The following is a 26,283-nucleotide window of genomic DNA, read 5'->3' as shown; positions in this document are numbered from 1 at the left end:
TGGTACTATTATATTATATTCACCGCCCTGAGTCCTTCGGGAGAAGGGCGGTATATAAATAAAATTATTATTATTATTATATTATATTATTATTTTCTCTGTTTTGTTGCAAGTACACTGAGTGCTTCTGTATTGGAGATAAATTCTTTGTGTGTCTAATCACACTTGACCAAATAAAATATTCCATTCAATTCAAGCATGACTTTGGCTATCTGAGGCTGGATCCCTGCCCTTTCTGGTGCTTTTGGGTAGCTGGTGAGTGTGAGCAGTTGTATTTCAGGTGTGATAAGTGCCTCTTCAGTGCCTGTTGCCCTGGAAGAGAAGGTGATGTATCCCCTCAGAAAGAGAGCATTTCTCAATCCAACCCTGTTGAACACCGCCATCCAAACTTTTCTTTTTGTGAAGGTGAATGAACAACAGTAGTTGCGAAGCAGATGCATTTTATTTCTAGGATAATGAGACAATTGTTCCACATTTTAAAATGATTCTGTCCTTAAGTGTTGCTCATACAAGCACACTGGGTTTTTTCTCTATTTAAATTGTATGTAAATCAGCTTTGTTTTACACATGCGGTGATGCTAAATCTGCTAAATTCACATGTTTTAGCGCTTACAGTGCAGTATTCCTCCTGAGATTTTCATGTTTGCACCTGTTTTCTGCATCACGGTTAATTCTCACCTATTGTTTCCATATTAATTTTTCTTCATTATCTATGTGAAAGAAATTCTTAAGAGTTAAGAAATGATGTACAGGATTCTAAAATCTAACATATTAATATTATTCACAAGATCACTTACAATATTAAGGCAAAACCAATAATAAGAGTGTTTGACATGTATCTCTTGATAGTTTGGGGTGTCATTACTTCACCAAAACAAACAACTATGGTATATGCTATATAGTTTTTAAAAATAAACTTTTAGGACTGCTCAAAATATTTCCACTTGTTTAATAAATAGTGTGCTTCTTAATTGGCAATAGCATGTTCTTACATAAACAAATGTAGTGGACAAATTCATTGAAATATCCTTTTCCAACAACAATACAGTTATTACTCACTGTATTTGCATTTTTCTTAGGTAGCAATTGTCTTCTTGAATGCAAGTTACTACGGTAACCCACATGCATTTCCTCAGTGCCTGCTATTGTTATATTTCTTCATTATAATATAGAGAACAGATTGATTTGCCTCAACAAGCTAATTTTTCCTGGTCTTAAGCAACTGGTAGCCTTAAGCTAATCCTTAAAAAGACAAACATATACTGGAAAAATATATAAAATTGGATGTGTATACTCCATTTTACATGCTGGCCAAAGATTGGTGGTTGCATTTTGGATCAGTTGAAATTTCCATACATGCTTAAAGGCAATCTTATGTACAATGTATTATCATGTGACCATGGCATGAATAAAAATGGCTAATTGTGATTTCTAGAAGAAGCTATATTTACCACAAGAGATTGTTAAAATATTTCCTTTAAAAATGTAATTCCATATACAGTAAAGAACAGCAGATCAGGATTATCCCTTTGTTAGGAATGTAGTCTTTCAGGAAAATGCAAGTTCTTTAATATATGTACAGTTATACAATTCAGGGCTTCCCAAAATACTTCCATTTTATTGGAATTAAATTTACTTGTGTTCTTCCAGTCAAGTAACTATAATTCAAGATCTCAACTATGTCTCCAAATTCAAGATAGAAACTAAAGAGGAAGAGAGACTTCAGACTTTAAGATGATCTTACCAGCAGCTTCATTGGAAATATAGACAAGAGAATAAGATAGAATATAGGGGCACCCAATCCAAAAGAAAGAGCATAAATCTCATATTTTGGGATCACCTTTCTAGGTGTGACCTAGAGAAATTTGAAAAAAAGTCTCTTTAGCCTGGCTTTCAGATCTAATATGAAATCAGTTTCAGCCATTATGTTCCTCTAAATATTTTTTTTTATTTCAAATCATTTTGAATTTGTGCAGCAGTTGTTAAAGTAATCTTTAGAGCCATGTACTTAAGTTATAGAAACTCGGAGTCTCTGTAAAGTCAGATTGAGAACATTCCTGATACATAAAAAGGCTGTAGTGGAAAAATTCAGAAGATCTTTTCTAAGACCTGTTCTACTGCTATTTAAACATTTATTGAAAAGAACACTGATTTAGTAATTTGCATAACAATAAATGTCTAGGTAGGACACAGTTATTTTGCTACTCTTTCAGGAAAGGGGAGTCAGTATAAAAACTTCTTGAAGGGATTCTTACCTTCAGGAAATGGTAAGTGTGTGTGTGTGTGTGTGTGTGTGTGTGAGAGAGAGAGAGAGAGAGAGAGAGAGAGAGAGAGAGAGAGAGCGAGAGAGAGCGCTACAATTCTGAACCACCAATGTTCTTTTCCTCCTTTTTTTTTCTTCTTCAAACATGTGCAATGTCATTGTTGACTTTTATGAAACTGTTCGTTATAGTTCTGCAGTTTTAGAATTCTTGGGGTGCTTTATAATAAGGATATTTTGTGAACTTAGTCCAGTGTCTCATAGCAATTGTATTATATTATCCATCCGAACCAAAAGTCTGAAAATATGCCAGCATACATCTAGAGGTAATTGCTTCACTTGAATTTTTCAGTCTGCTCAAACAACCTGTTGCTCATTTGAAATTAACTATTCTGCAGATCACTAATGTTTTCATCCATAAGGGATTTTTGATTAGAGCAATTATTGAGCCCTCTTTAGCATTTAACAGATTGTATGGGGGCAAACTGGGCAGAAAAAAAGCAAACAGGTATACATGTTCCCTTCAGCAAAATGATTGGTAGCTGGGATGGAACCACATCAGCACTCTGTGCAATTTTAACTCAAGGAGGTTTATTAAAACATAGCTAAATTGAATTTAGTGCAATTTTATCATAATAATCAAGGGTTTCTTAGTAACTTAGATGTTGAATGTACAACCACTTCCATTGCGCTACATGGTATAAATGGGAATGTATGGGACTCTAAGACTAAGAGCTTCTTTGCCAAACTGTAAAAGAATATTCATTTCTAGTAAGTGAATTTAAGTGTATGTAATATTTTCAGTTCTTCTAATCCTTCAGAAGGAGTTGTAATTCCATTAATTAGCCAGTAATCAACAGAATATAAACATTGGCATAATTGATAGGACAGAACAGTTGAATCTCTTCAATTTATTACATTCAAACCCTCCAAGGGAAGAAATGGAATTAAACTAATCTTTTATTCAGGGTCTTCATTAAATAGAGGCACTAGTGTAGAAATAACAAAGAATTAAGAATGAATACATGTGACTATTTCAGGGAACTTTATAAATTGGAATAGCCTCTGTAAATGAAAAATGGTGCTATTAATTGATTATAGTCATCAACCCTTTCCTGATATTTCTGATTTTTGTACTGAATTAATTGTGTACTTGTGGCCATATAAGATACAATGTTATACTAGTGTGAATGCATCTGCCCTTGTAGAACTGATTTCACTAGATGTTATGGTTGAGAACTTGAAAATAATGTGGAAACTGATGTACAATGTGGTCTGGTTAAAGCTGTAATCTATCTGAAATGATTCCTTAAGCAATTTAAAGATGCATCTGGATTCACTTCTGCTCCTGCTTAATATCAGATACAATGAATTTTTTTTACAAAATGTATTTATCATGTTATTTTTTAAAAGAGGGATTATTCCTAATTTTGGTCATTTATGGTCAATTTGATTACTGTTATCTCCACATAAGGCTGGGGTTACTGTTGGTGAATGATTGTCCCTGCTAAAAACAGTCCACCTCCATGGTTGGAGTGGTTAGGGATTTCATGGTCTCCATGACTACCGTGGTCTTATTCCACATCAGCATGGGCCTGACATCTACCAAGGATTACAGACTTGATCTGTTTTTAATTTAGAGCAGGGAGAATATAATATGAAGATACAGAACATTAACATCAGACCTTAATCATGGTCAACATCAACCTCTTTGGGAGATGGTCCACATTAAGCATCAGTTTGCCAGATTGTGGAATATAGAGGAATATATCCCTGGAATATAGAGATGACAAAGATACTAGACTGGGTCCTCCTTCTATGGCTTTTCTTTGTGTGCTGATCCTGGGATGCTTCTTGATTTACTGAGAAGTTTCTGAGAAATGAAATTCCAGAGGAGCTCCCTGGACTGAGGTTAGCGTAAATGAACAACAACCATACACAGATAAGCTTAGAAGCTGCACCTATGATGGTAAGCGTAGTGAAGCACCAGGATTTTTCCAGATATGGAATGCCATCATTTCCCTGTAGGGAACTAATCTACTAGCTACCGTGTTTCCCCGAAAATAAGACCCACCCAGAAAATAAGGCCCAGCATGATTTTTAGCATGTGTCTAATATAAGCCCTACCCCCAAAATAAGCTCTAATTAAGAGCCTGCCCACTGTGTCCCACGGTCTGGTTGCTTGCTGCCGCAACAGGGCAGGAGGCCACATTGCGCACTAGGGCTGTCACACAAGGCGAGGCAGGTGGTGGAGGAGGGTGGAGCTGCCCCATGCACCCCGTACCCGCACACCCCAGGGCTCCCACAAGCAGGCCACTCCCCACTCGGTGACATCTTCCCGCCTGTTCAATGACCCGGCTGCCTGCTCACCTCTTTCCTTTCACTCCCCTCCTGAGCCAGACTGCCAGACTACGGAAGATGGGCAGGGGAGGCTCAGTCCCCTTACCTGGTCCCTCTCCGCCATTTCAGAGCCAGGGGGGAGCGACGCCGAAAGGCCTCCACCGCCGCTGCGCAACAGCTGTGTCAACCACTGGAGGGGCTTTTTTCGGTCCCCCATTTCACCCCACCCCGCAGATCACCTGCCTGCTGGCCACCTTCTCCTCTGCCTGCTGGCCACCTCCTCCTCTGCCTGCTGCTTGGATTCTGCGCCTGATGCTTCCTGCTCCCCATTCGCCACCAGTACTGTATAGTTTCAATGGCAGCAGCTCTGGAGGCCGGTCGTAAGCTCTCTGCATTGTCCCTGGGCAGGTGGTTTCGGCCCCCTGGCCCCCTTCACGGCTCTACCCACATAGAAGAGTTATACCAGGGCTGGCAGTAGGGGAGAAGACCGCACTCCCGTGCCTCCAGCTGCCAACTCTCCCATGGATATGTGGGCAGAGCCATGAAGGGAGCCAATTTGTAGACCAATTATATTCAACCTGTGTTCCTAAGATTTTAAAAAATATTGGAGGTTTCATCTAAAAAGATTAAATCATGGCAACTGGAACAATGATTGTTAATCTGAGACATTTCGTTATTCATCCAAGTAACTTCATCAGTCAAAATTAAAAATTAGTTAGGCAGAGAGTCCGAGAATCGTTGGAATGTACTAACTCTTGCCATACCAACTGCAGGGGTTTCTCCCCAAAATGTATTCAATATGTCAGTGAAGACTCAATCGTCCAGCCAAAAGTATCTAAAAAGGTTAAATTATGGCAACTGGACCAAGGTTTTAATCTGAGACGTTTTGTTACTCATCCAAGTAACTTCATCAGTCTTCATTGACACATTGAAATACATTTTGGGGAGAAACCTCTACAGTTGGTATAGCAATAGTTAGTACATTCCAATGACTCTCTGCCTAACTAATTTTTATTTTGACTGATGAAGTTACTTGGAGGTTTCCATATTGGAGGTTTCTTTTCAAGAGCAGGTCCTATCTTTATGAAATGACTCCTTTATTAGATTACCAAGAATTTAAGTCTTTAAAATTCAAAAGGTAAGATTTAATATAATGACTAAGAAAAAAAAATTAAACACTTAAATGTAAAGCTTGTACAACAGCAATAATATTAATTTTTTTAAAAGAAATATTAAGACTTAGATGAGATAGGACATTAGAGGTTACATTATATGTATGCAAATATATGTATGCTGTTTTTTATGTTTTTTTCTGTTGATGATTACTTCAATTATTAAATTATTTTTATTTTTATTCCTTTATTTTCCTGTACATAAATTATTCTAATGATTTTTCGCTGATTATCTTGGAACCATCTCGCTTCAGTTTGGCAGATATCCACTTCATAACAACTGTGAGCCTCTTGTTCTTTATGTGCTTTAACAAGAACATGATGGATCACACGATGTTGGCATTGTTTTATTTTGACAGGAAGAGGGTTTTGACTGTGAAGCAGCTTACCATATGCAATTTAGCTCTTCATGACTAACAACCTATCCTTCTGCTGTTTTCTGTGCTGTAGAACGGGGCTTTTCAACCTTTTCACCGACTGTACCACTTTTAGGATATGGCAACATCCGAGTACCACCAGTCACCTAGCAAGGTGTTAAAAACTTGATGACCAAAAAAAGGAAAAAAGTGATGAAGTACAGGTAGTCCTCGACTTACAACAGTTCGCTTAGTAACTGTTCAAAGTTACAAAGGTACTGAAAAAAGTGCCCCCCCCCAGCTGTAGCCGAGCAAGACACCTGCCTGCCCACCCGGCGGCACTCTTTCTCCTGTCCGAGGTTTTCATTTTTGTGAGCATTTCTGTTGAGGATTGGCAGCGGGGGTTGGGTGGAGGTGTTTGGTTTTTATTCCCACCCACCACCACCACCCCTTTGCTGGGTGGTTGCAGCAGGTTTTGGTCATTTCACATGACCATGGGACACTGTCATAAATATGAATCATTTGCCAAGCATCTGCATGTAAATCACAAGACCCTGGAGATGCTGCAACATTCCAGCCGATCGGTGCTTATTCTGGGCTCAACAAAAGTGCACTGAGGTGCAGCTAGAGCCTGGTGCTGATCCTGGTGCTTCCACTGAGCCCTGACAGCCCTGCAGCTCCAGCCGTCTCTTGCTCAGGCTTGTGTGGTGTTGTCACTGGTTCAGCTCATTCCCCTCCCCCACTACCACTTTTCTAGGATGGTCGCATACCACCTGCCAGGTGCCAATGTACCACAGGTGGTACCCGTACCACTGGTTGAAAAGCCCTGATGTAGAAGGCATTCTTGCCATTGAACTTCTATTCCTGACAATATTTCAAAGTTCTTTGTTTTCTTAACAAATCCATGTACAGTAAATGTTTAAGGGAGTGCTCCACAAATAAGTCAGGCAGCAGTTCAGTCACCATTAATGTGACATATTGTGATACTAACTTACATTCATATTCGGAATCTGTTGGGAATTCAGGTTGAGTAGATGATATAGGAATCCATAGTCTTACAAATAGGAGAGTTCCAAAAGTTACCCATTTTGGTCTATTTTAAGATCAAAAGTAGATTGTAAGTTTGAATTATAGCACGATTAATGGATTTATAGTATGTATGGTAAGTATACTATACGGTAGTAAGAAAATGCTAATAAGAATTTATCTACTATAAAAATAGTAAAAAATAATGTTGACAATCTAAGAAAAACCCAGTGTCAGCTGTCCTAGGAACATCTTTGAGAGATATCTTATATAATTCATTTTAAAATACTGCTTCTGTCATAAAAGTTGCATTGGAATTTTAGAACAGTCACAATGGTAATCAAGCTTATCCTTGATGTCTTTAAAGTTCCTTTGAAAATATACTTTTCGGAGTACAGCCAAAGTAGCTTGAAACACTAAGAAGCACGCTACATTTTATAGGTTCTTTTAAGATTCTGCATTCTTACATCTCTAAATGAATATGGTTTGAATGATACCAGCAGTGCCATCTTTACAAGGTTCCAGTTCTATTTTTTTATGGCCAAAGCAATCTAAATTTGCCCAAAGAAATATGTATTCTGTACAGGTACTTGTAAGATTTGATTTTATTTTCTATCTATAAAATCCCATTACCTCTCTGTTCTTCATTGAGGAATTATCCATGTGGCACTCCTTGTGCAGAAACGGGTGGATGGTGACCCATGTAGCATCTTTCACGTCTCTCTGACACAAAGATACCCTTCTAGATTGTTTTTAGGACTTCCAGGGTAGCAGAATCATCATAAGGATATTTCTCCATCAATTTCTCTTTATGAATACTACATCTTCTACTCCAGGCAGAGCCAGATAGGACTAGATCCCTGTCATTAGCAACAATTGTGAAGATAGAATCATTAGAATGATTCTGCCCCTTTTTCATGCATGCTATTATGTACATGGGAAAAAGGCTGGGCTTTGATTGCATGGCCTGCTTCTGCCATCTTAACTTACTTTGGTCATGCCCCTGCAGATGCCAGACTAAGGAGTGATTTGGTTTTTTTCTTTCACAGCCTGTGGTTAGAAATATAGATATATTGCATGGAAAGAGTTCTTGTCTGATTTTGTTCACGAGATTAATATAAATTTTGTGTCAAATGGGAGTTAGTTATCAATTGTTTGGGAATTCTGTATTGTTCTTTTAAGTTTGGTAAGTTCTCTCCATAATTTTTTTCCTCAGCAACTATATAATTAGGTTCCTTTCTCAGCATATTCCAGAAATGAAAATGTTTTATAGTTTACTAATGTCACAGTCCTATATATATAACTACCGGGATTATTTTCTTTTAAGTAAGCATGTAAATAACTTCTGAAAGTCACTATTTACTTTGAATGTCATAGTTCTAAGTTTCTAAAAAAGAAAAGAATTCTGCTTTCTTAATACCTGTGGACAAAAATTCCTGTTGTATAATTCTACATGGTTCTCTATTTAGCACCTAAGTCTACGTTTTATCCTAATCTAGTTTAGGGTGGTTTGCTTTACCTTTAATGGATGTAAAGATTCTTAAGCAAAATAATTTGCCAAGTTTGAATTTCTAGTTTATGGTTTCTTAATCTAATAATGTAGGGACTTGGTTTTGATTCTTTCTAGGAGGGACATTGGATATATGCCATTGATCAATAATATGAATGCTATTGAACAACTGAATGTATTGATCCACAGAAATAAAATGACACATTTTCACACATTAATACAAACACATTTTTTGATTCTAGGCTGAATTAGACTATGGTAGTGTACATATACTGTACTATATTGTCAACATTCAGAGACTTGAATACACTATCAAGCCCTAACAATTATCATTAAATTATGTGAATGTTATATCATTTCTCTTTTTATTAGAGGTTGTTAGGACTTGATTTAAACCCACTTGTGCCTTACCGTTGTGGCTGACATTCTTACTGTTGTATCTTCCAGAAATATCTTCACGATCCCCAGAAATCATGTCAATAGGATCTCAGTCGTTCTCCCCAGGAGGCCCTAATGGGATCATTAGAAGTCAATCCTTTGCTGGTTTCAGTGGTCTGCAAGAAAGACGATCCAGGCAAGTATCATCTCCAAAGTCCAGCTATCAACTGAAGAAAAACTCACATATCTCAACCAATTTGGCTCTGCAGATCTGTTTTCATTTCAGGGTTATCTCTGCCTCTGTTGTAAATCTGACAGTCTGTTTGTGATCAAAATAGCAACTTAAACAACTAGTAGACAAGCTTTATCAAAGGTTGATCCGATCTCCTCTTTTACTCCAGTAAGCTTCCATCAGTTCTACAGGATGGAAGGGAAAGGAGGGGTGAAAATGAAACAGCTTTTCCCCCCCATCCTCCATAGTAAGATAAAAAAAAATAAAAACTCAAAGTTGAGTCAAACCATTTGCTTTGTTAAATATTTTGATTCTTTTTACAACTAGTCATACAGTAGCTCCTGTTAACCATTTACAGCAATATTTCATCAAGCTGAGTGGATAAGTACATTAATATGAATACACCTCCATTATTAAATATAACTATTTAATACTGAGTATATTAGATCTCCCACAATGTATATGCATTAGGGAAATATAAAATGATGATTAGATTCAGAAACATGGCTACAGCCTCTTACAGCCAATCACTTTGCAAGGAGGTCCTAATGAATTTTCAGACCTGCAAACCAGCCCTGTCTTTTGAGGGACGTCTATATTGGGGGGGGGGTGTTGTTTTGAGAAATTCAATGTTTCATGCACTGTACTTTTTTAATATAAGTGATCCTCCATTAATACTAAAACTGTTTAACTTTTTTGATGGAAGTATTGTAAATCTTTGTTTTCTTAGGCTGCATTTTGCAGCAAGGATTAAACTTGATGCTGGCTAAAGCTGCTAGGGAATGTCACTGTACGAGTTTAATTCAAACGAGATAAGCAAATTCAGAATTACTTAGCTCACTGAAATCATGCTGTTGTTTTGTAATAATTTACATTTTGCCTGAAAATTAATTAAAATGGCTAATGGCTGCTAAAGCCCATGGTGCTACTTAACTGTTGTAAGTGACCAAACAAATAATAGCTATTCATCAGGCTTCTTCATTTTATTGAATATGTATGGTGTATTTTAATTTGTTATTACTTCCACTAAATCTTTGCAGTGGGTCACAGTGCAGATGAGTAAAATTGAATGATAAAAACACTGGACTGGTTAGCAAGCTAAATATCTGTTGCTGACTAGCCAGTTACCACAGTGGCTTCATAACCCATCACCTTTTACTTCTCTGGCAGGCAATGTTAAGTTTTTTGCTTGGAAACATTAAGAAATGTTGCTGAGAAAATATTAAAAGATTCCACATTTAATGTATTTGTTTCCTAGGCAAAACTGTTTCAATTTTCATTTTGCAGATGTAATTCCTTTATTGAGAATGCCCCTGCACTCAAAAAACCCCAAGCCAAAGTGAAAAAAGCACATCATTTGGGGCACAAAAGTAACAGCTCTGCTAAGGAGCCACAGCCTGAAAGAATGGAGGAAGTTTACAAGGCCTTGAAGAATGGATTAGAGTAAGAGCTTTTATTACTGCTGGATGTATTGCTCAAAAAGGAAAAAAAAAAGAGTTCTGTGTGATAAACAAGAACTTATCTACTGATGTCAAAGATAGCTAATCGGTTTCCAACCAGTAAAAGTACCTGGTTTATTGATAGCCTAAGGACTGTTTTGCACAATCTATAGGTGTTTGTTTAGTCATCTGGATTGTTTCAGTCCAACAGATGCCTTTTATCTTTCCTGCATAATAGCTACAAGAATCTCCACCTTTTGTTATTTCAGCTGATGTTCAAATGATTCTGTGTTTAACTCTGGGGGCTATGGCATGCTATGTTAATGTCTTGCATTTAGCATGGTTTGTAACAATAGTGAGGAAATTCTGTTTCCAACAGTGGCGTGTTTCATCCCAGTGATATTAATTAACTATTGGTCAACTTACTTTAGGGATTGGGCGAGAGTAGTGTTACGTAGGGCTTTGTCAGTTGTCTTTGAAAACTAGAAAGAATGGCATGGCATGTCCATTGTGTTCCGGCTATTTTTAACTGATTTTTATAAATGCATCTTTTTTTCTGGTATCATTTTTTTCCATAGCAGCTGCAATTGCCACATACTAAAACATTGTAAGAATGAGAGAACCTGTATGGTTCTCTCAAATAATATGGTTGTTAAGCAAACTGAAGTGTGATTCTGATGCTAGAGGTTATTGCAGCTTTCGGTGGCCATCTGAGGACACAGTGAACATAAAAACAGAATAATAAATTACAGCATTAACTATATGTAAAAAGATATTCGTTGTTAATTATTGTGTTTTTAATAGTGAAACCTATAAAATGTTTCTGTCTTTTACATTTATATGTTTGTGTTGTGTGTATAACAAGTAAGAATACAAATTTTGGGGGGCTTAAGCTGCCTGCTTTTCAAAATATCTTACTTTAATGTTTCATATCAGTTCTGAGAAAGTTTTATGCATATCAGTAATTTTTATTTACATTTTATAAATCACATCTGTAAAATTTGGCAGATAAACTGCATTTATGAGTAAAATTGTCTATTTCAGACAAATACTTTATAAAAATAATGCTTCATCTTTAAAAAGTTGTATTTTATTTATTTAGATTTATATGGGAATATAACATTGCTGATATTTCAATTTTGGATTCTCTTTACAGTGAATATTTGGAAATACATCAGACAGAACTGGATAAATTAAGTTCTCACTTGAAAGACATGAAAAGAAATTCACGGCTGGTATGCTTGTCTACTCAGAACAGTATAGAATTCTGTGCTAAGCAAGGAAATTAAGAATTGGGTTTTAATGTTGGGATGCTGCATATGAAACTAAGGGCTAATTATGCCTTACAACAAATATAATGCATATTCTGCCACTTCGGGCATTTGATGGTGATATATCAGATCTCTGTTTTAACAAATATATTTCCCCCTATCCCACTAGATCTGTATCGTACTATTTCAGCATTTACTGCACAAGTCATTGTTAGTGAACAATGCATATCATTTTTGTATATTAATGACTTTTGCAAAATGAGAGGAAAAAACTGTGGGGAAAATATAGTTAACCTAGTTGTAAAAACTAAGTACAGTACTTCAATCAGTTATTATAACCACTTTCCTCAAAATAGACAATTAGGGTTGTTGTTTTTTAGATTAAATATGTTTGAGACCAGAGGTCCCTAACCTATGGGCCGCAGCCCACTACCAGGCCATGGCCTCTTGGCCACCAGGCCACGTGAATAGCTGGGCAGTGCACGTGTGCACATGCTCAGCCCCCCGTGCCACCATTGCCACGAGTGTTGTGGGCAGCAGTAGCATCGCTAGTATCACACAGATGGCGGCATTGCCACAAACTTTGTGTGGGCAGCGGCAGCACCCTGAATGGCAGGTGAGTGGCAGCACGCCACAAGTAGGCAGTGGCATTGCCACAAACCTTGCATGGGCCGCAAACAACAGGCAGGCCGCGGCGTGATCCTTGTGCAAGGGCAGCAGTGTGATCCTCATGCTGGTGACAGCATTGCTGCAGGCTGCAGCGTGAGCCTAACAGGTCCAGCGTCACTGAGAGCCTCAGCACATGCTCACAGCCCCGTTTGCGTGGTGCACATGCTCGTGGCCTGTTTGTGCACTGTGCATACATGTGACCGCATTCATGTTTGCGCATGCATGCATAAGGCGCCTGCCCTTCCCTCTCCCATTGGGCCACCAACCCAGAAAGGTTGGGGACCCCTATTTTAGGCAGCATGGGCCAGAGTTCACTCTTTACATGAGTGATTACAACAATGTCATGAAGCCATTTTATCTGTTTGTCTATGCCTTTGCATGTAAAAGTTTTCTGGAAAATTTAGAACTGAATTTGCGTTTCCCTATTTCTTCTCACCCTGGACTGTCTGGAAAAAAATGTCACTTTTAAAATGATATTTATTTATTGAAGTTGATTCATTTTGGCTCAATTATATTAGGGCACTAGTTTTAAAACCATCATGGTTTCTTCATTGAAAGAGCATCTTATTTTTAGTAATGTATTCATTTCATTCATTTCAGGGGGTGCTATATGAACTTGACAAGGTAAGTGATTTGTAATAACTATTTTTCAGTAGACAAACAACCTCAGTTCTGTGTGGTAGCAAAGAAAAATCTACCTGATAATTGGAAATTGTGGGTGTTGTAGTCCCAACACATCTTAAAAGCTGGAGAAGGCTACAGCCTGGCATCACATTAGTCAGAGGACTGACAGGGCAAGAAATCCTATCTATCATTTGTCCTCCATTTATTTTGCAAACACCATTTCAGTCCACAAAATCAATTTCAAATAAAGTGATTTGAAGATTCTTGCCTAAGGTGATTGTAGGGACAGCTCAGTATGTGCCTAAAATATTAATTGAGATTGTGGTTTGGAACCCTATTATTCAGTAACTTGAGATACATCTAATGGAACTGGGAAGACTTGTTTTGTCCAAAACCATTAGTGATTATTTTGTAAATTTAGAATGAAATTAAAAGCACTTTAATTCTGGCCTCTTCTTGGTTCAGATGGAGCTGAAGCTTCTCACTTTTCAAGGAAAGTCTGAATTGCTTTTGAATATCAAATTGGTCTTATATAAGAATATTAAACATTACAGAAAAGTATGCATTGATTCAGATATCTGTTCTTATTTTGATTGTTTTATTTTTCAGCAAATGAAAGCAATTGAAAGATATATGAGAAAGCTCGAGTTTCATATCAGTAAGGTAATTAACTTCCTTTCATTCTATTTCCAACTTTGTTCTTCAAAAAAGCCTGTCCAGCAATACTGTATCTGGTACTCTAGAGAAAATATTTCACAAAGCAATTCTTTAGATTAAGGCTTGAAAGTAACCTTATGCAAATGAGCAGAAGACACTAGTACAGCCCTCTAAGGGAATTTGCCATGTCCCTGAAGGTGTTCTCATTCATACCAAATCTGTGTCAAACTGACCTGGAACAAGAGGAAATGAGGTGAGATAACAGAATTAATGTACTATTAACAGCCTTATCTTTCCCTGCCTGAAGGAAAAACACATTTCTAGATGGAACATTTCTTTTTGACAGAAACCTTGTCTTCAATTGAGCTTTTAATTTCTTTTTCCTTAGGGAAAAAAGTAATCCAATTCAGTTTATTATCAGGATATTTATAACACTTTATGAATGGTCATCCCCTATTAATAATTCTTTATCTCCCTATCTGTATATTTGCATGAGACATAATATTTGTGTGTGCATGGAATCACATAGGCATATTCAGAGATTCCTTACTCCTCTTTCATTTGTACAATAAAATTTTTCACACCACTAAGTACAATAAAGCCCTTTACTCAGTCCTGCTGAGTGCCTATTGCTGAAGGCCATATTTTAGGACATGAGTCTCTATTGCTGCCGTGTGTATTTTGAAAATGGTTCATGTAACTGAAATGAAGTTAGCTGAGGCTGACCTGCACTTAGATTATATTCTCTTTTTCTATAATAGTAGATGTCAAACAGTATAGAATTATCTTGTGACATTTTAAAAATTGTACCTTCTTTTATGGGACATTCAGAACATAAACCTCTTATTTATTTTATGCTCATAAATCAAATATTCATCAAGAAAATAAATCTGAAATAGTATGTTTCCTGCTAGCAAGCTCATGTAGTGGGTACTTTGTGTTTGAGTCCCTCCTACTCAGAACAAAGTGATTTCAATGTTTTACATAAGACTGAGTTGCTACAGAGCTAAATCCACATCCAAATTGCACAGTATGTTAGCTTGTTGTTCTGTAACCCATGGTAACAAACAGGAAGAACTTTATGTGATGCAAGGTTTTTAGAAGAAAAAAAAACGAACTATTGTAATTGAAAACGTTTCAAGGAAAGTTGCACAACTTTGATCACTATGACAAACAATGTGCATTAGCCTTCCAGTGAAAGCTGGGTCCTGAATTTAAGTTTTGAAAGGGAAGTAAAGGAAGGAAATGTGGTCATGACAGCTTTTTGAATGTCACAGATGGGTTTGTGGTAGATCTGCTCAAGTTGACAAGGGGGAAAAATGTACTGTTTTGTGGTACATATACAGCAGTCTTGTTAATAGACATAAATACTGTAGCGTGACAAATATTATGGTCAGGTACTCTGACCTTCAGATGCCATATTAGACCAAGAGATAATTTTGGTAGTTACAAAGAGAATATAGGCATCTGTATCTTATAGGAATCTACACATTTTTCCATAAACATATCCTACTGCTGAATTGTTTCAGGCTACCATATCTGAGCTGTTACAATCCAAATGGCCCTTAGACAGCACCAGAGAGTTAGTGTTTCTATATTGAGTAGTCTTAAATTTTTGCAGCCCGCTTTTGATAAGTGTAGGGCTGACATTTTATAAACTGAAGAGCCTTTTCATAAATGGAGAGCATTAGCGTGTAATGTTCCATCTATTTAAGTAATTTTTCAACACAAACATAGTAGGAGAATCACAACATCGTTTCCTTGCTCTTTCTCCAGATCTGACTCTAACAGAAGTGCACTTCCTGTCTTTTGTCAGTGTTTTCCTTCATGCAGGTGTTTTATACTGTATGTCTTTATAGGCTTTTTTTTGCCTTTTCTATATTGGTATCATATTGCTTATTGGATAGATAGATAGGCAGGCAGGCAAGCATTGGTTATTTATTATGTGTCTATCCCACATGACTGGCTGGATGTTGAGCTGGTACAGGTAATTGTCAACATATGACCATAGTGGAGCCTGCCATTTATGGTTGTAAGTCATAACAGTCATAAAACCAAAAGGTTGATTTTATGTTATTTGCGGTGGTTGTTAAGCAAATACCATGTTCATTGAGTGAACCAATAGTTCATTATGGGTGCGGTTTTGCCTAAAACTAGAAATGTCAGTTTTTGGCAAAATTGTCATAAAATTTGTGATGGTAGGATGCTGCAAATGGTCTTAAATGTCTAGTGCCCAAAGTTCAGACATGACCATCAGAACTTTGAATCAGGTCATAGGTAGCCCCAAGATGGATCCATTGTAACTTCAAACGGTCACTAAGTGACCAGTCATAGGTCGAGGGCCTCCTGTATTCATTTTTTGAGTGCTTTCTTTGGGTCTGCTTAGTATGTAAAATCTGCTGATACTGGTAAGTGGATTCTGTGTCCTTGCATCTAGTTACTTTTTCTTTGTTGTTCCTGGAAACTACCACTGTATAATGCTTTGGTAAGGCCATACTTGGAATACAGTTTTGGTCACCACGATGTAAAAAAGATGTTGAGACTCTAGAAGGAGTACAAAGAAGAGCAACAAAGATGATTAGGGGATTGGAGGCTAAAACATATAAACAGCGGTTGCTGGAATTGGGTATGCCTACTTTAATGAAGAGAAGGACTAGGGGTAACATGATAGCAGTGTTCCAATATCTCAGGGGTTGCCACAAAGAGGAGGAAGTCAAGCTATTCTTCAAAGCACCTGAAGGCAGGACAAGAAACAATGGATAGAAATTAGTCAAGGAGAGAAGCAACCTAGAACTAAGGAGAAACTTCCTGACAGTTAGAACAATTAATCAGTGGAACAACCTGCCTCCAGAAGTTGTGAATGCTCCAACACTGGAAGTTTTTAAGAAGACACTGGACAACCATTTGTCTGAAATGGTATAGGGTTTTCTGTCTGAGCAGGGGGTTGGAGTAGAAGACCTCCAAGGTCCCTTCCAACTTTGCTGTTGTTGTAGCTACGACATATTTTTCACTCATTGCATATCTTCATGCTATCCTACAGTGTTTTAGAAAGTCTTCTAATCATTAGAAAAACAGAAAGGTTAGATTACAATGGGGAATCAATAAAAATCAAGCCCCTTGCTTCCTGTGAGTGGAAGTGTTTTCTACTTATACCAAAGAGTCATTGTACATAATGTACTGTAAGAAGTGATAATTGTGTTATTTTGTCTTGCAAGAAATATATTGTACCTATATAGAAGGAACAAAAGGATTTTTTTGCTATTTAAATGGCAGAACAATTCTATGCATAGTTCTTAGGACCACATTTCTTTTTATTTCTTGTCTGGAAGTTAGTTCCACTAAGCTTAGTGAGCCTCTGTTCTGAGGAAACAAGCATAAAATTAATCTGTAATAATTTGTAGGAATGAAACATTTGGGCTTTGATTTCCAATATTTGCCCAGTACTGTGAATGAGATCTTATATTGTCAAGAATGTAATATTCTCTTTTCTTCTTAAATAGACTACTGTACAGTAGCATATTGCTGTCTTTTACTTATTCTGAGAATTAAATCACACGATCAGAATGGGAAATTATTAAGTGCAGCTATTATTATTAGTTTTGAGAGAAACTTTAATGGAAAAAAATGTTTGCGTAAAATTCAAATGACTGATCCTAATAATAGTTCATTATCCTCCATTATTCACGGGGGAAATGGAAGTATTGATTTTAGAAAAGTAGCTGTTGTGAGACGACAAGAGTATGGAGTCAATTACACAGATAATTTATTTTCAGTACAAAAGACACCGTCGTCGCTTTTTTCTATGAATTACCATAGTCTCACCTGGATAATTCAAACATCTTTTGGTTTTTTTCCCCCTCCCAACATCTCACTTTTGCTGTTTTTCTTCTTATCAGGTAGACGAACTCTTTGAAGCCTACTGTATCCAAAGGCGGCTCCGGGATGGTGCCAGCAAAATGAAGCAAGCATATGGATTGTCCCCTGCTAGCAAGGCAGCTCGAGAGAGTTTATCAGAAATCAACAAAACCTATAAAGAATATACCGAGGTATAAAATGATCTACTTTTTATTTAGACTTCCTAAATTGAAATTTTGCAATTACTGTAATAGAAAGATTCAGTTGTTATGGACAAAAATAGATTATGGATTTTTTAAAAAAACACCATATAGAATTTTTTTACAATTTTTTTTACAATTAATTAATTAATTGTAGTACAATTAATTGTAGTACAATTAATTAATTAATGGGACTCAGGGCGGCTAACAACAATAAAAATACAAGAGAATACAAATATTAAAATTAAAATTAAACTATATCTATAGCCCCAATTAATAAAACCTTAAAACCAGATTAAAAAAACCCATTATGATCAGTCCAGGTCGGCCTGTTGGAAAAGAAATGTCTTAAGGTCACGATGAAAAGACCGGAGGTCTGGGGTCATCCGGAGCTCCAGGGGAAGCTGATTCCACATTTGTGCAGCATTGTGTATTCTGCCATAAAAATAGTAGCCTGTTTTTAGCACTTGAGGACTGATTTCGAAAAAGTGCTTCAGAGCAAACAAGCAAGACTATAGGAGCCATTTGGGACTCATTAAAGCCACTATATCTTTTTTCTAGAAGAATGCTTTTGCATTTTGCAGATGCTGCACAATCCCAGGAAAAGGCACCATAGTTTTAAAAAGCTGTAGGCCAGTGCGCCATTTTAAAATCAAATCCGAAACATTGCATTACAATTCACTGCACTGTTAATAATTTGTAAAGCAAAGGTCCCCTTTCAGAATACAGAATTTTAGGACATTTGAGTAACTCAGAGTGGAATATTAACATCCCTGCAGATATTAGACAGGATTTGCTTTTTCATCAATCACAACTATTTTAGTAATTTTAATTAAAATCAATATCTTAAAACGTTTGGTATAGAATTGATCATATATATATATAGGATACATGTTTGCTTAATGAAGTTAATGTTTTATAATATGTGATGGAAATACAATAATTTATAATATAACAGGATTACCAAAGCCAACAACACTTTGATGTGGAAATTAATGCAAATGCTTAGTCCTATGTATGAAGAGTGCCTTTGTATGCATTTCATTGGGTATCTTCGCAATTGAAAGCAACTATTCACCATATTTTCCAAATGTCCTGCTAGAATATTTGAACCCATGGACAGAAAAAATGGTTGCTATATGATTCATTTCAATAAAACTCAGTGATCTTGAAGAAACTAATGGATTTTGATCCCTAGGTAACCAGGAAGGCATAATTTCCAAGGGAATAATCAATCCAGTGGTGGGATTCAAATATGTGAACAACCGGTTCTCTGTGTGGATGCCGCTTCCAGAAGTCCATTCTGGGCCTGGGCAACCAAAAATTAGCTACCGGTTCTGCTGATGTGGTGCGAACCGGCTGAATCCCACCATTGGAACAGTCCAATGCACTGATTTTCGCACACACAGACACCCCAACTATTATTGTAAACTCAACTAAGGCCTACTTCAGAAATCACATTATAATTAGTGGCAATGAACACAGTTCTATGTGTTTTTAAGGTACCTTTATATAGTTAATTTGGAATAGTTGATCTGATACTAGTCTTCTGTTTTCCTACGTAGAACATGTGTGCCATTGAAGGAGAGCTGGAAAATTTAATGGGGGAGTTCTGCATCAAGATGAAAGGTAATTATCTTGCCTCTCGTGCCATTTTCTACACAAACATCTCAGCAAGAGATCTTTCTGTGTGGTTTCTGACAGCACAGAGAAGACAGTTGAATTCAGATAAGAGGTTTGTTTTCTTTCGCTCACTTCTTGGGATATAAAGTTTTCCAAATACCGTAATTCTGCTTTTTTTCTAAAGCAGTCAAAATGTCTCATATTCATTAAAATGGCAAGCATTTACAGCAAATGTTACAAAGTTTTTTTTGGCTTGCTTAATGGATAAAAGGTTAAAATACCTTTTAAGCTCAAAACTAAATTATACTTAAAAGATTATTATTCTTTGCATACTTTTTATTACACCCTTGGAGGATTAAAAAAAACTCCCATTGCTAGAAATTGTAAATATTAATATTACTTTATACATGACATCAATATTTGACCAAAAAGATAAACACCTCTGGAACATACTGTATACTAACAGTTCCATGAATAAAGTTGGGTAGGTTTTAAAGATAGCCACATTTCTGTCTCTAGGTGTAAGTGGAACAGAAGTATCTTTAGACAATATCACCTCTTGAGAAATTTGTGAATTTATAATTTAACATTTTTCTTCCCTTGAAAGTTGCTTGAATTCATATATACGCTGAATTTCATACATCAATAGAAAAGTCTGAAGATTGTTAACTAGGAGCATCCTAAGAGACCCTTGTATATCTGTTGATATTTTGAGGATTCTTGTTTTAGACTTTGGCTATTGTCTTCCCTTCCCTTCCCTTCCCTTCCCTTCCCTTCCCTTCCCTTCCCTTCCCTCCCCTTCCCTTTTTTTCTTTTTTCTTTTTTTGCATATGGGGAAATAAAATGGAATACCACCACAAAAATAGAAAAGGGCATTTTTATCTCTATTTTAACTTTCCAAAATTAAAAGTGCTGATCGCTCTTGCTGTTTATTACAAAAAAAAAAAGATTTAAAATCTAAAACTTGTACAGGTAATCTTCAACATATGATTATGTAACCCAGCCCATAATTACGGTCATAAATCATGGGAGACCCCTCATCTTAACTAGCCCTTAATTAACTCATAATTGAAAAGCTGTGGGAGTCCCTATTGCAATGCATTTCTCATAATAGGTATCGAATTATGAAATGTTGATTGTCCAAGGGGAGATGTAGATTTATTTGATACTCAATGCCACCAAAATAGTTACTTCTAATTGCACATAGGGCCATAAAATTATTGGTTTTTTTTAGAAACTTTCTCACTGAAGTATTTGTCTGTAACACTTCCTGATGTACTAGAAAAGAGAAGAATGCAAAGTATCAATTTCAGCAATATTACTTATCTTTGATGTTTTCATTTTTCAAATGGTACTTTTTATGGTTACCATAAATGAAATGCAATGATTTAGGCTATATTTTCAGATATCTGCTGAATACATAAGGATCTGTTTCTCGACGTCTGAGTGGCCTGTTCCCACAAGAGGATGGATAATTTTTTTCTCAGCATATTGTTATTGTAGAGAGGATTCATTTTTCTTTCAGCATTAATATAAATCATGCATTGCATTAAAGATAACATATATATTTCCACTGAGAGTAGGAATGGATATCAACACTGACAGCAGGCACATTTGCAGGAGTCTAGAAACTAGAGGTTTAATCCTAGCAATACTCAGCATGATTTAATGTGAAATATAAAACTTTGAATGTTAACCTGCTAAGGTATGTTGGAGCAGTTCCATATCAAGCTAATGCAGCAGCATTTCTAAAGCCAGTGTTCCTTAAGGAAAAATTCCTTATTATTCATTTTAATTTATTTTCTCCCACTTCATTTAGAAATATATGTGCTTAGGGGCAAGTAACAAAAATCAAACTGTAACATTAAAGTATCAAAAGGAGAGCCACCTGCAGAATATTAGTAAATGTTTAAAGTCTATAAATACTAAACAAATCAGAATGGGAGAATAATTTTGTTCTGGGATTTAGAGTGCTGCTGAAAGACTTAGGAAATGATAACATACTCATAGATGGAGGAAGCTTATCTTCTTAGCTTTAAAAAGTGAGTAAGAATATCATTTGTTCATAGTATACTTGATTGAGTAAATACAATCTGACCTTAGAAAGAAAGTCAGTTCACCTAAATTAACAGTTCTTGGTTTCAGGAAAGCTGATTTCTTATTTTTGTCCGTGATCTAGAATTTCTGGATGAATATTTCTTGGCTGAAATAGAAATTATTTTGGTACTGCTGAATAATCAGAAGAGTATTTTTGTTCTGGGGAGGTCCTGGCTCCGGGTTGCCAATATTATATCTTGAGAGTTTTCAGGAAGTTGAGTCTTTGGAAATACGTCTCTTGCATTTTAAATAACATAGCCAAGTCCCATTCTCCCCCCCCCCTTATTAACAATTTTTCCATTCTATTGTTAGCTTCTGGCATAAGCCATATGCAGCCTTCCAGGTGTTATATTCTATACAGGTAGTCCTTGACTTACAACAGTTCATTTACTGACTGTTCAAAGTTACAACGGTACTGAAAAATATGACACGACCATTTTTCAGTTAATGACCTATACAGCATCCCCATGATCATTTGATCAAAATTCAGGTGCTTGGCAACTGGTTCATATTTATGACCGTTGCTGTGTCTCAAGGTCATGTGCTCACTTTTTCCGATCTAATAAGCAAACTCAATGGGGAAGTTAGCTTCACGTAACGGCCGGGTTACTAACTTATCAGCTGCAGTGATTCACTTAACAACTGTGGCAAGAAAGGTTGTAAAATGGGGCAAACTCACTTAACAAATGTTTCCCTTAATAACAGAAAATTTGGGCTCAATTGTGGTTGTAAGTCGAGGACTGCCTGTATTCCATAACCCTGAGCCAATTTGGACAGTAGTAAGGATCGATGGGAATTGCACTCTTAGTATATGTTATAGAAACAGTATACTGTCAATTAACATGGTAACTATTTTAACTATATGCCTATGAGTGACACATGCATTTTGTGCTTTAAAAGTGATAACAAAAAGTACGGTAGGTATCCCATAATAACTTACTAAATAACTTAGTAAAAGAGTGGACTTACTTCAGTTTCTCCAGTCAATACTTTCTTTGATGCAAACATAGCACTCTTTTAAATCCATGTTCAGTTATGAAATTTACTGTGTTTTAAAGGACATCTTGATCCAAATGTAATGAAAAATCGTGGTTTCCAGCTCTGACAATTAGATTCATATCCCAAGCCATGTTTGTGCCCAAAGAATCTGAAAACTTCTGTTTATAATTTAAGTTAATTTTTCATTGATGCCAGTTAAGGAAAAGTAATTTGTTTAGGCCAGAGGAAGATAACCTGTGACTATTGGCTACATGTCCAACCATACCCATTCTTCTTTTCTTACATATCCTCTTGCTTATTAAGACCTCAGTTGCTGTTACCTCTGCCATTATCTTCAAAGGCCCCATTTCAGGTGGATGTATAAACCATTCCATCTGATTCTCTTGTTTGGCTTTAAGCAGATTCTATACTTCTATACTAGACAGCATTCTTTGCAAGGAATAGGAATCCATAAACTTGAAGTAAGAAAGACAGGTTGGTCTAGTGGCTAAAGCACCAGGCTGGAAACAAAAAAAAACATGGGTTCTAGTCCTGCCTTGAGCACAGAGTAGATGGAAGATCTTGGGCCAGTCACTTTCTTTCAACTCTAGGAACCAGGCAATGGCAAACCATTTCTGAAATCTTGCAAGAAAACTGTAAAACTGTCCAGACAGTTTCCAGGAGTCAACACTGACTTGAAGGCACCTTCTTCCTCCCCTAAAAAAAAAGCCTTATTACAAGCTGGCACTAAAAACTAAAGTGGTTCCAATAACTGCAACATTGAGTGTTTGGGAAGAAGAAAAATCTGAACCAGGTTTACATCTCATGATTGCTGTTAGCATGGGAAAATGGTTATTGAAACAATTGGGTATTGGTTAAAAATAATGAATGGTGCCTTATATTGTATCATCATCTTCGTCATCATCTGTACTGTTTGATTATCTACAGTACTAAGGTCATTCACCTATTATCTTACTTTTTAATAGACTCCCCCTAAATCATTTGATTGAGATTAAAAAGTAGTTGTAATTAATGAAGATTACAAATATTTTAAAAAACTAAACCAGTAAAAAAAATTGATCAACAAGAATTTATGAGGCACTGCTGCCACCTAGAGATCAAAAAATGTGTTCCAAGGATTTCCTTGTTGCTCCATACAGCTAAAGCCAGTCCCTTCACTGTAGCATTTGTTTTGTTTATGTGTGTGTGTTTGAGAGAGAGAGGGAGATGAGAGTTTTAATAGATACTTAGTGTTAAGTCAAGAAAACTCTTGGTTTTTCTATTGCAGCTAGAATATTGAATGTAGTTCTAAATGCCATATTTCAGAAAGACATTAACAACCTAAAGCTGGGGTGTCAAACTGATGGCCCGCGGGGCGGATGCATTACGCGCAGGCCACACCCACCCCGACTCCGCAAAGGAAAAAAATGTTGCAATACATCACGATAAATCATGTGATGCAATCAAGTTTGACACCCGTGACCTAAAGCATATAGGAACTATAGTGATAAAGAGATAGGAAAGAAAAATCTGAGGATTGGTCAGAGTATGTGGGGTATATACAGTATAGTATGTTGGGAAGCTGAGCAAGTTAACTGTAGAATCAGTTTCTGCTCCAGAGAAAACACTGTGAAAATAGTTTGCAACTCAGAAATTGCAAATTGATGATTTTTCAATTAGGAGAACTCCCAACTCTTCTTCCCATTTCTTGAGGTTTCTCTTCATCTCTGGAGAGTCCCCCCATGTTTATATAAGGATTTCACACCTTGAGTTCTAGGACTTTCAAAGGAATTAAATATATCTTTAAAAGTAAAAGAAGGCCCATATTAATTCGGTTTAATGTGTGTTTAAAAAATAAACATAGTAAAAAAGTTTCTTTTTCTGCTCACTTTAGATCTATGTAATGACATCTATTTCCAGGGACAGGGTTGCCCAAAAGTTAACATGAGAAAAAGATAAAGCGATAATAATATTCCTTTAAATGAGAAATGATTGCTAAATGAATTCCTTATTTGAACAGAATTTAGTTTCTTCATATGAATTAGAAGATTATATTTTAAAGACATTTGTGTTTTTTTAAGATATTAATACTCAGATTGTGCCAATTGGGCACACAGAATTCAAGAAGTTAGATACTGATAATTCAGTGGTTTTCTCGTACATTATATTACCTCTTGCAATAGCAAACAATCAGGTTTCAGTCATTACTATTCTCAGTCCTTCAGAGAAGGTGAATGTGGAAAACAATCATTTTTATTAATGAAGAGAAGAGAATAAAATGGGCTCTGAAAGTTGCTCTCTTAGATTCATAAATGCTCTGGCAACATTGTAGGGTTTGTCATTAAGATAAAAGGAGACAACACAAACATTTCATCTGAAACACTTCTCAAACTCAAGCATTATATCTGAAACAGTTTTTAACTGTTATTGGCTTCTAGGTCTGGCTGGCTTTGCTCGACTTTGCCCTGGAGACCAGTATGAAGTAAGTAACTTTGTAAATGTCATTTTCCATCATGCATTTCTTACTGTTCTCATGTCCTGTACAGCAAGAAAGGTCCCACTATTCTCTGTTTATGGATGAATGCACTCTGAACAGTTCCCACATAAAGACTATGAAATTGGTCCCAGAGAGCTGATTGATGCCTTGCAAGATAACAACAGATCTTTCTTTAGTTTTGTCTTGGAAGCATGTCAGCAGTCTCTAAATATTTTATTCTTGGCATAGGTTCTTTCCCTCTTGTGGCTCTCAAATCGTAACTACGACAGGCTGAGTAGAGCAGATCAATAGTTTAAGTCGGCTGCCCTTTTTCCCCTCTAAAGATAGATATTTTATCTTACCAACAAGTAGTAAGGTGGAAATTTAGAACAAAGAACAAGAACAAAGTCATATCTCCAGTCTGATTACTTTGTGATTCTGCATTTATGCATCATGTTGTAATGCTTCATAAAATAATATTTATGCTAACCTTGTGTAATTTTATTTTTTATTTATGTATTGGATTTGTTTGTAGCCCGTCTCACTTTGAGGTGACTCTTTTTTTTTCTTCTTTGTGATGTTCCAGAGTGATGTACTAAGAACCCTATCCAGATTTTTTTTCTTGGAAATATACGATTTGCATTATTTTCCAATCCAAAACATAACCAGCTTCTGTAATACATTGTAGCAAAACCATTAATTCTGTTGGGATCTTTGCTCATTGCGATTGACTCAGAATGGTAGAATGAGAACAAAGTATGTATGAATATGATCAGTGAGATCACATTTTCTTTTCACAGATATTTATGAGGTATGGTCGTCAAAGATGGAAACTAAAAGGCAAAATAGAAGTCAATGATAAGCAAAGTTGGGATGGAGAAGAAATGATCTTCCTCCCCCTTATTGCTGGGCTAATCTCCATTAAGGTATTGATGTACCGTTTACTTATTAAATATATTGCCTGCCCTTCTGTTTACAATAGTTAAGACAAAACGCAAATATAAAAGATGACCTCAAAATCGCTGGAGTTAAAATCAATTCACAGTTAAAGGCTTTAGGAAAGAAATGGATTTTCAGCTTTCCTAAATATAATTGTAATGTAACTGTAATATTTTTTATT

At 36.4% G+C, this 26,283-nt stretch overlaps 1 protein-coding gene across 4 annotated transcripts in view; it reads left to right on the top strand.

Annotated features, from left to right (window-relative positions):
• RIPOR2 (RHO family interacting cell polarization regulator 2) overlaps positions 1–26,283 on the top strand; it is a 68,447-nt gene that overhangs the window by 18,614 nt on the left and 23,550 nt on the right. For all 4 annotated transcript variants that reach the window (XM_083359358.1, XM_083359357.1, XM_083359359.1 and 1 more), the window contains exons 2-10: positions 9,112–9,238; positions 10,562–10,717; positions 11,870–11,948; positions 13,254–13,277; positions 13,887–13,940; positions 17,831–17,980; positions 19,555–19,618; positions 25,126–25,169; positions 25,964–26,089. In XM_083359358.1, the coding sequence (XP_083215484.1) occupies positions 9,112–9,238; positions 10,562–10,717; positions 11,870–11,948; positions 13,254–13,277; positions 13,887–13,940; positions 17,831–17,980; positions 19,555–19,618; positions 25,126–25,169; positions 25,964–26,089 (824 nt within the window). The remainder of the gene's footprint in view (positions 1–9,111; positions 9,239–10,561; positions 10,718–11,869; positions 11,949–13,253; positions 13,278–13,886; positions 13,941–17,830; positions 17,981–19,554; positions 19,619–25,125; positions 25,170–25,963; positions 26,090–26,283) is intronic.

This window comes from Vipera ursinii (genome assembly GCF_947247035.1).
Source record: "Vipera ursinii genome assembly, chromosome: 3".
Classification (NCBI taxonomy): Eukaryota; Metazoa; Chordata; class Lepidosauria; order Squamata; family Viperidae; genus Vipera; species Vipera ursinii.
Note: the sequence above shows the minus strand (reverse complement) of the source record. Positions and strands in the feature narration are given on the sequence as shown.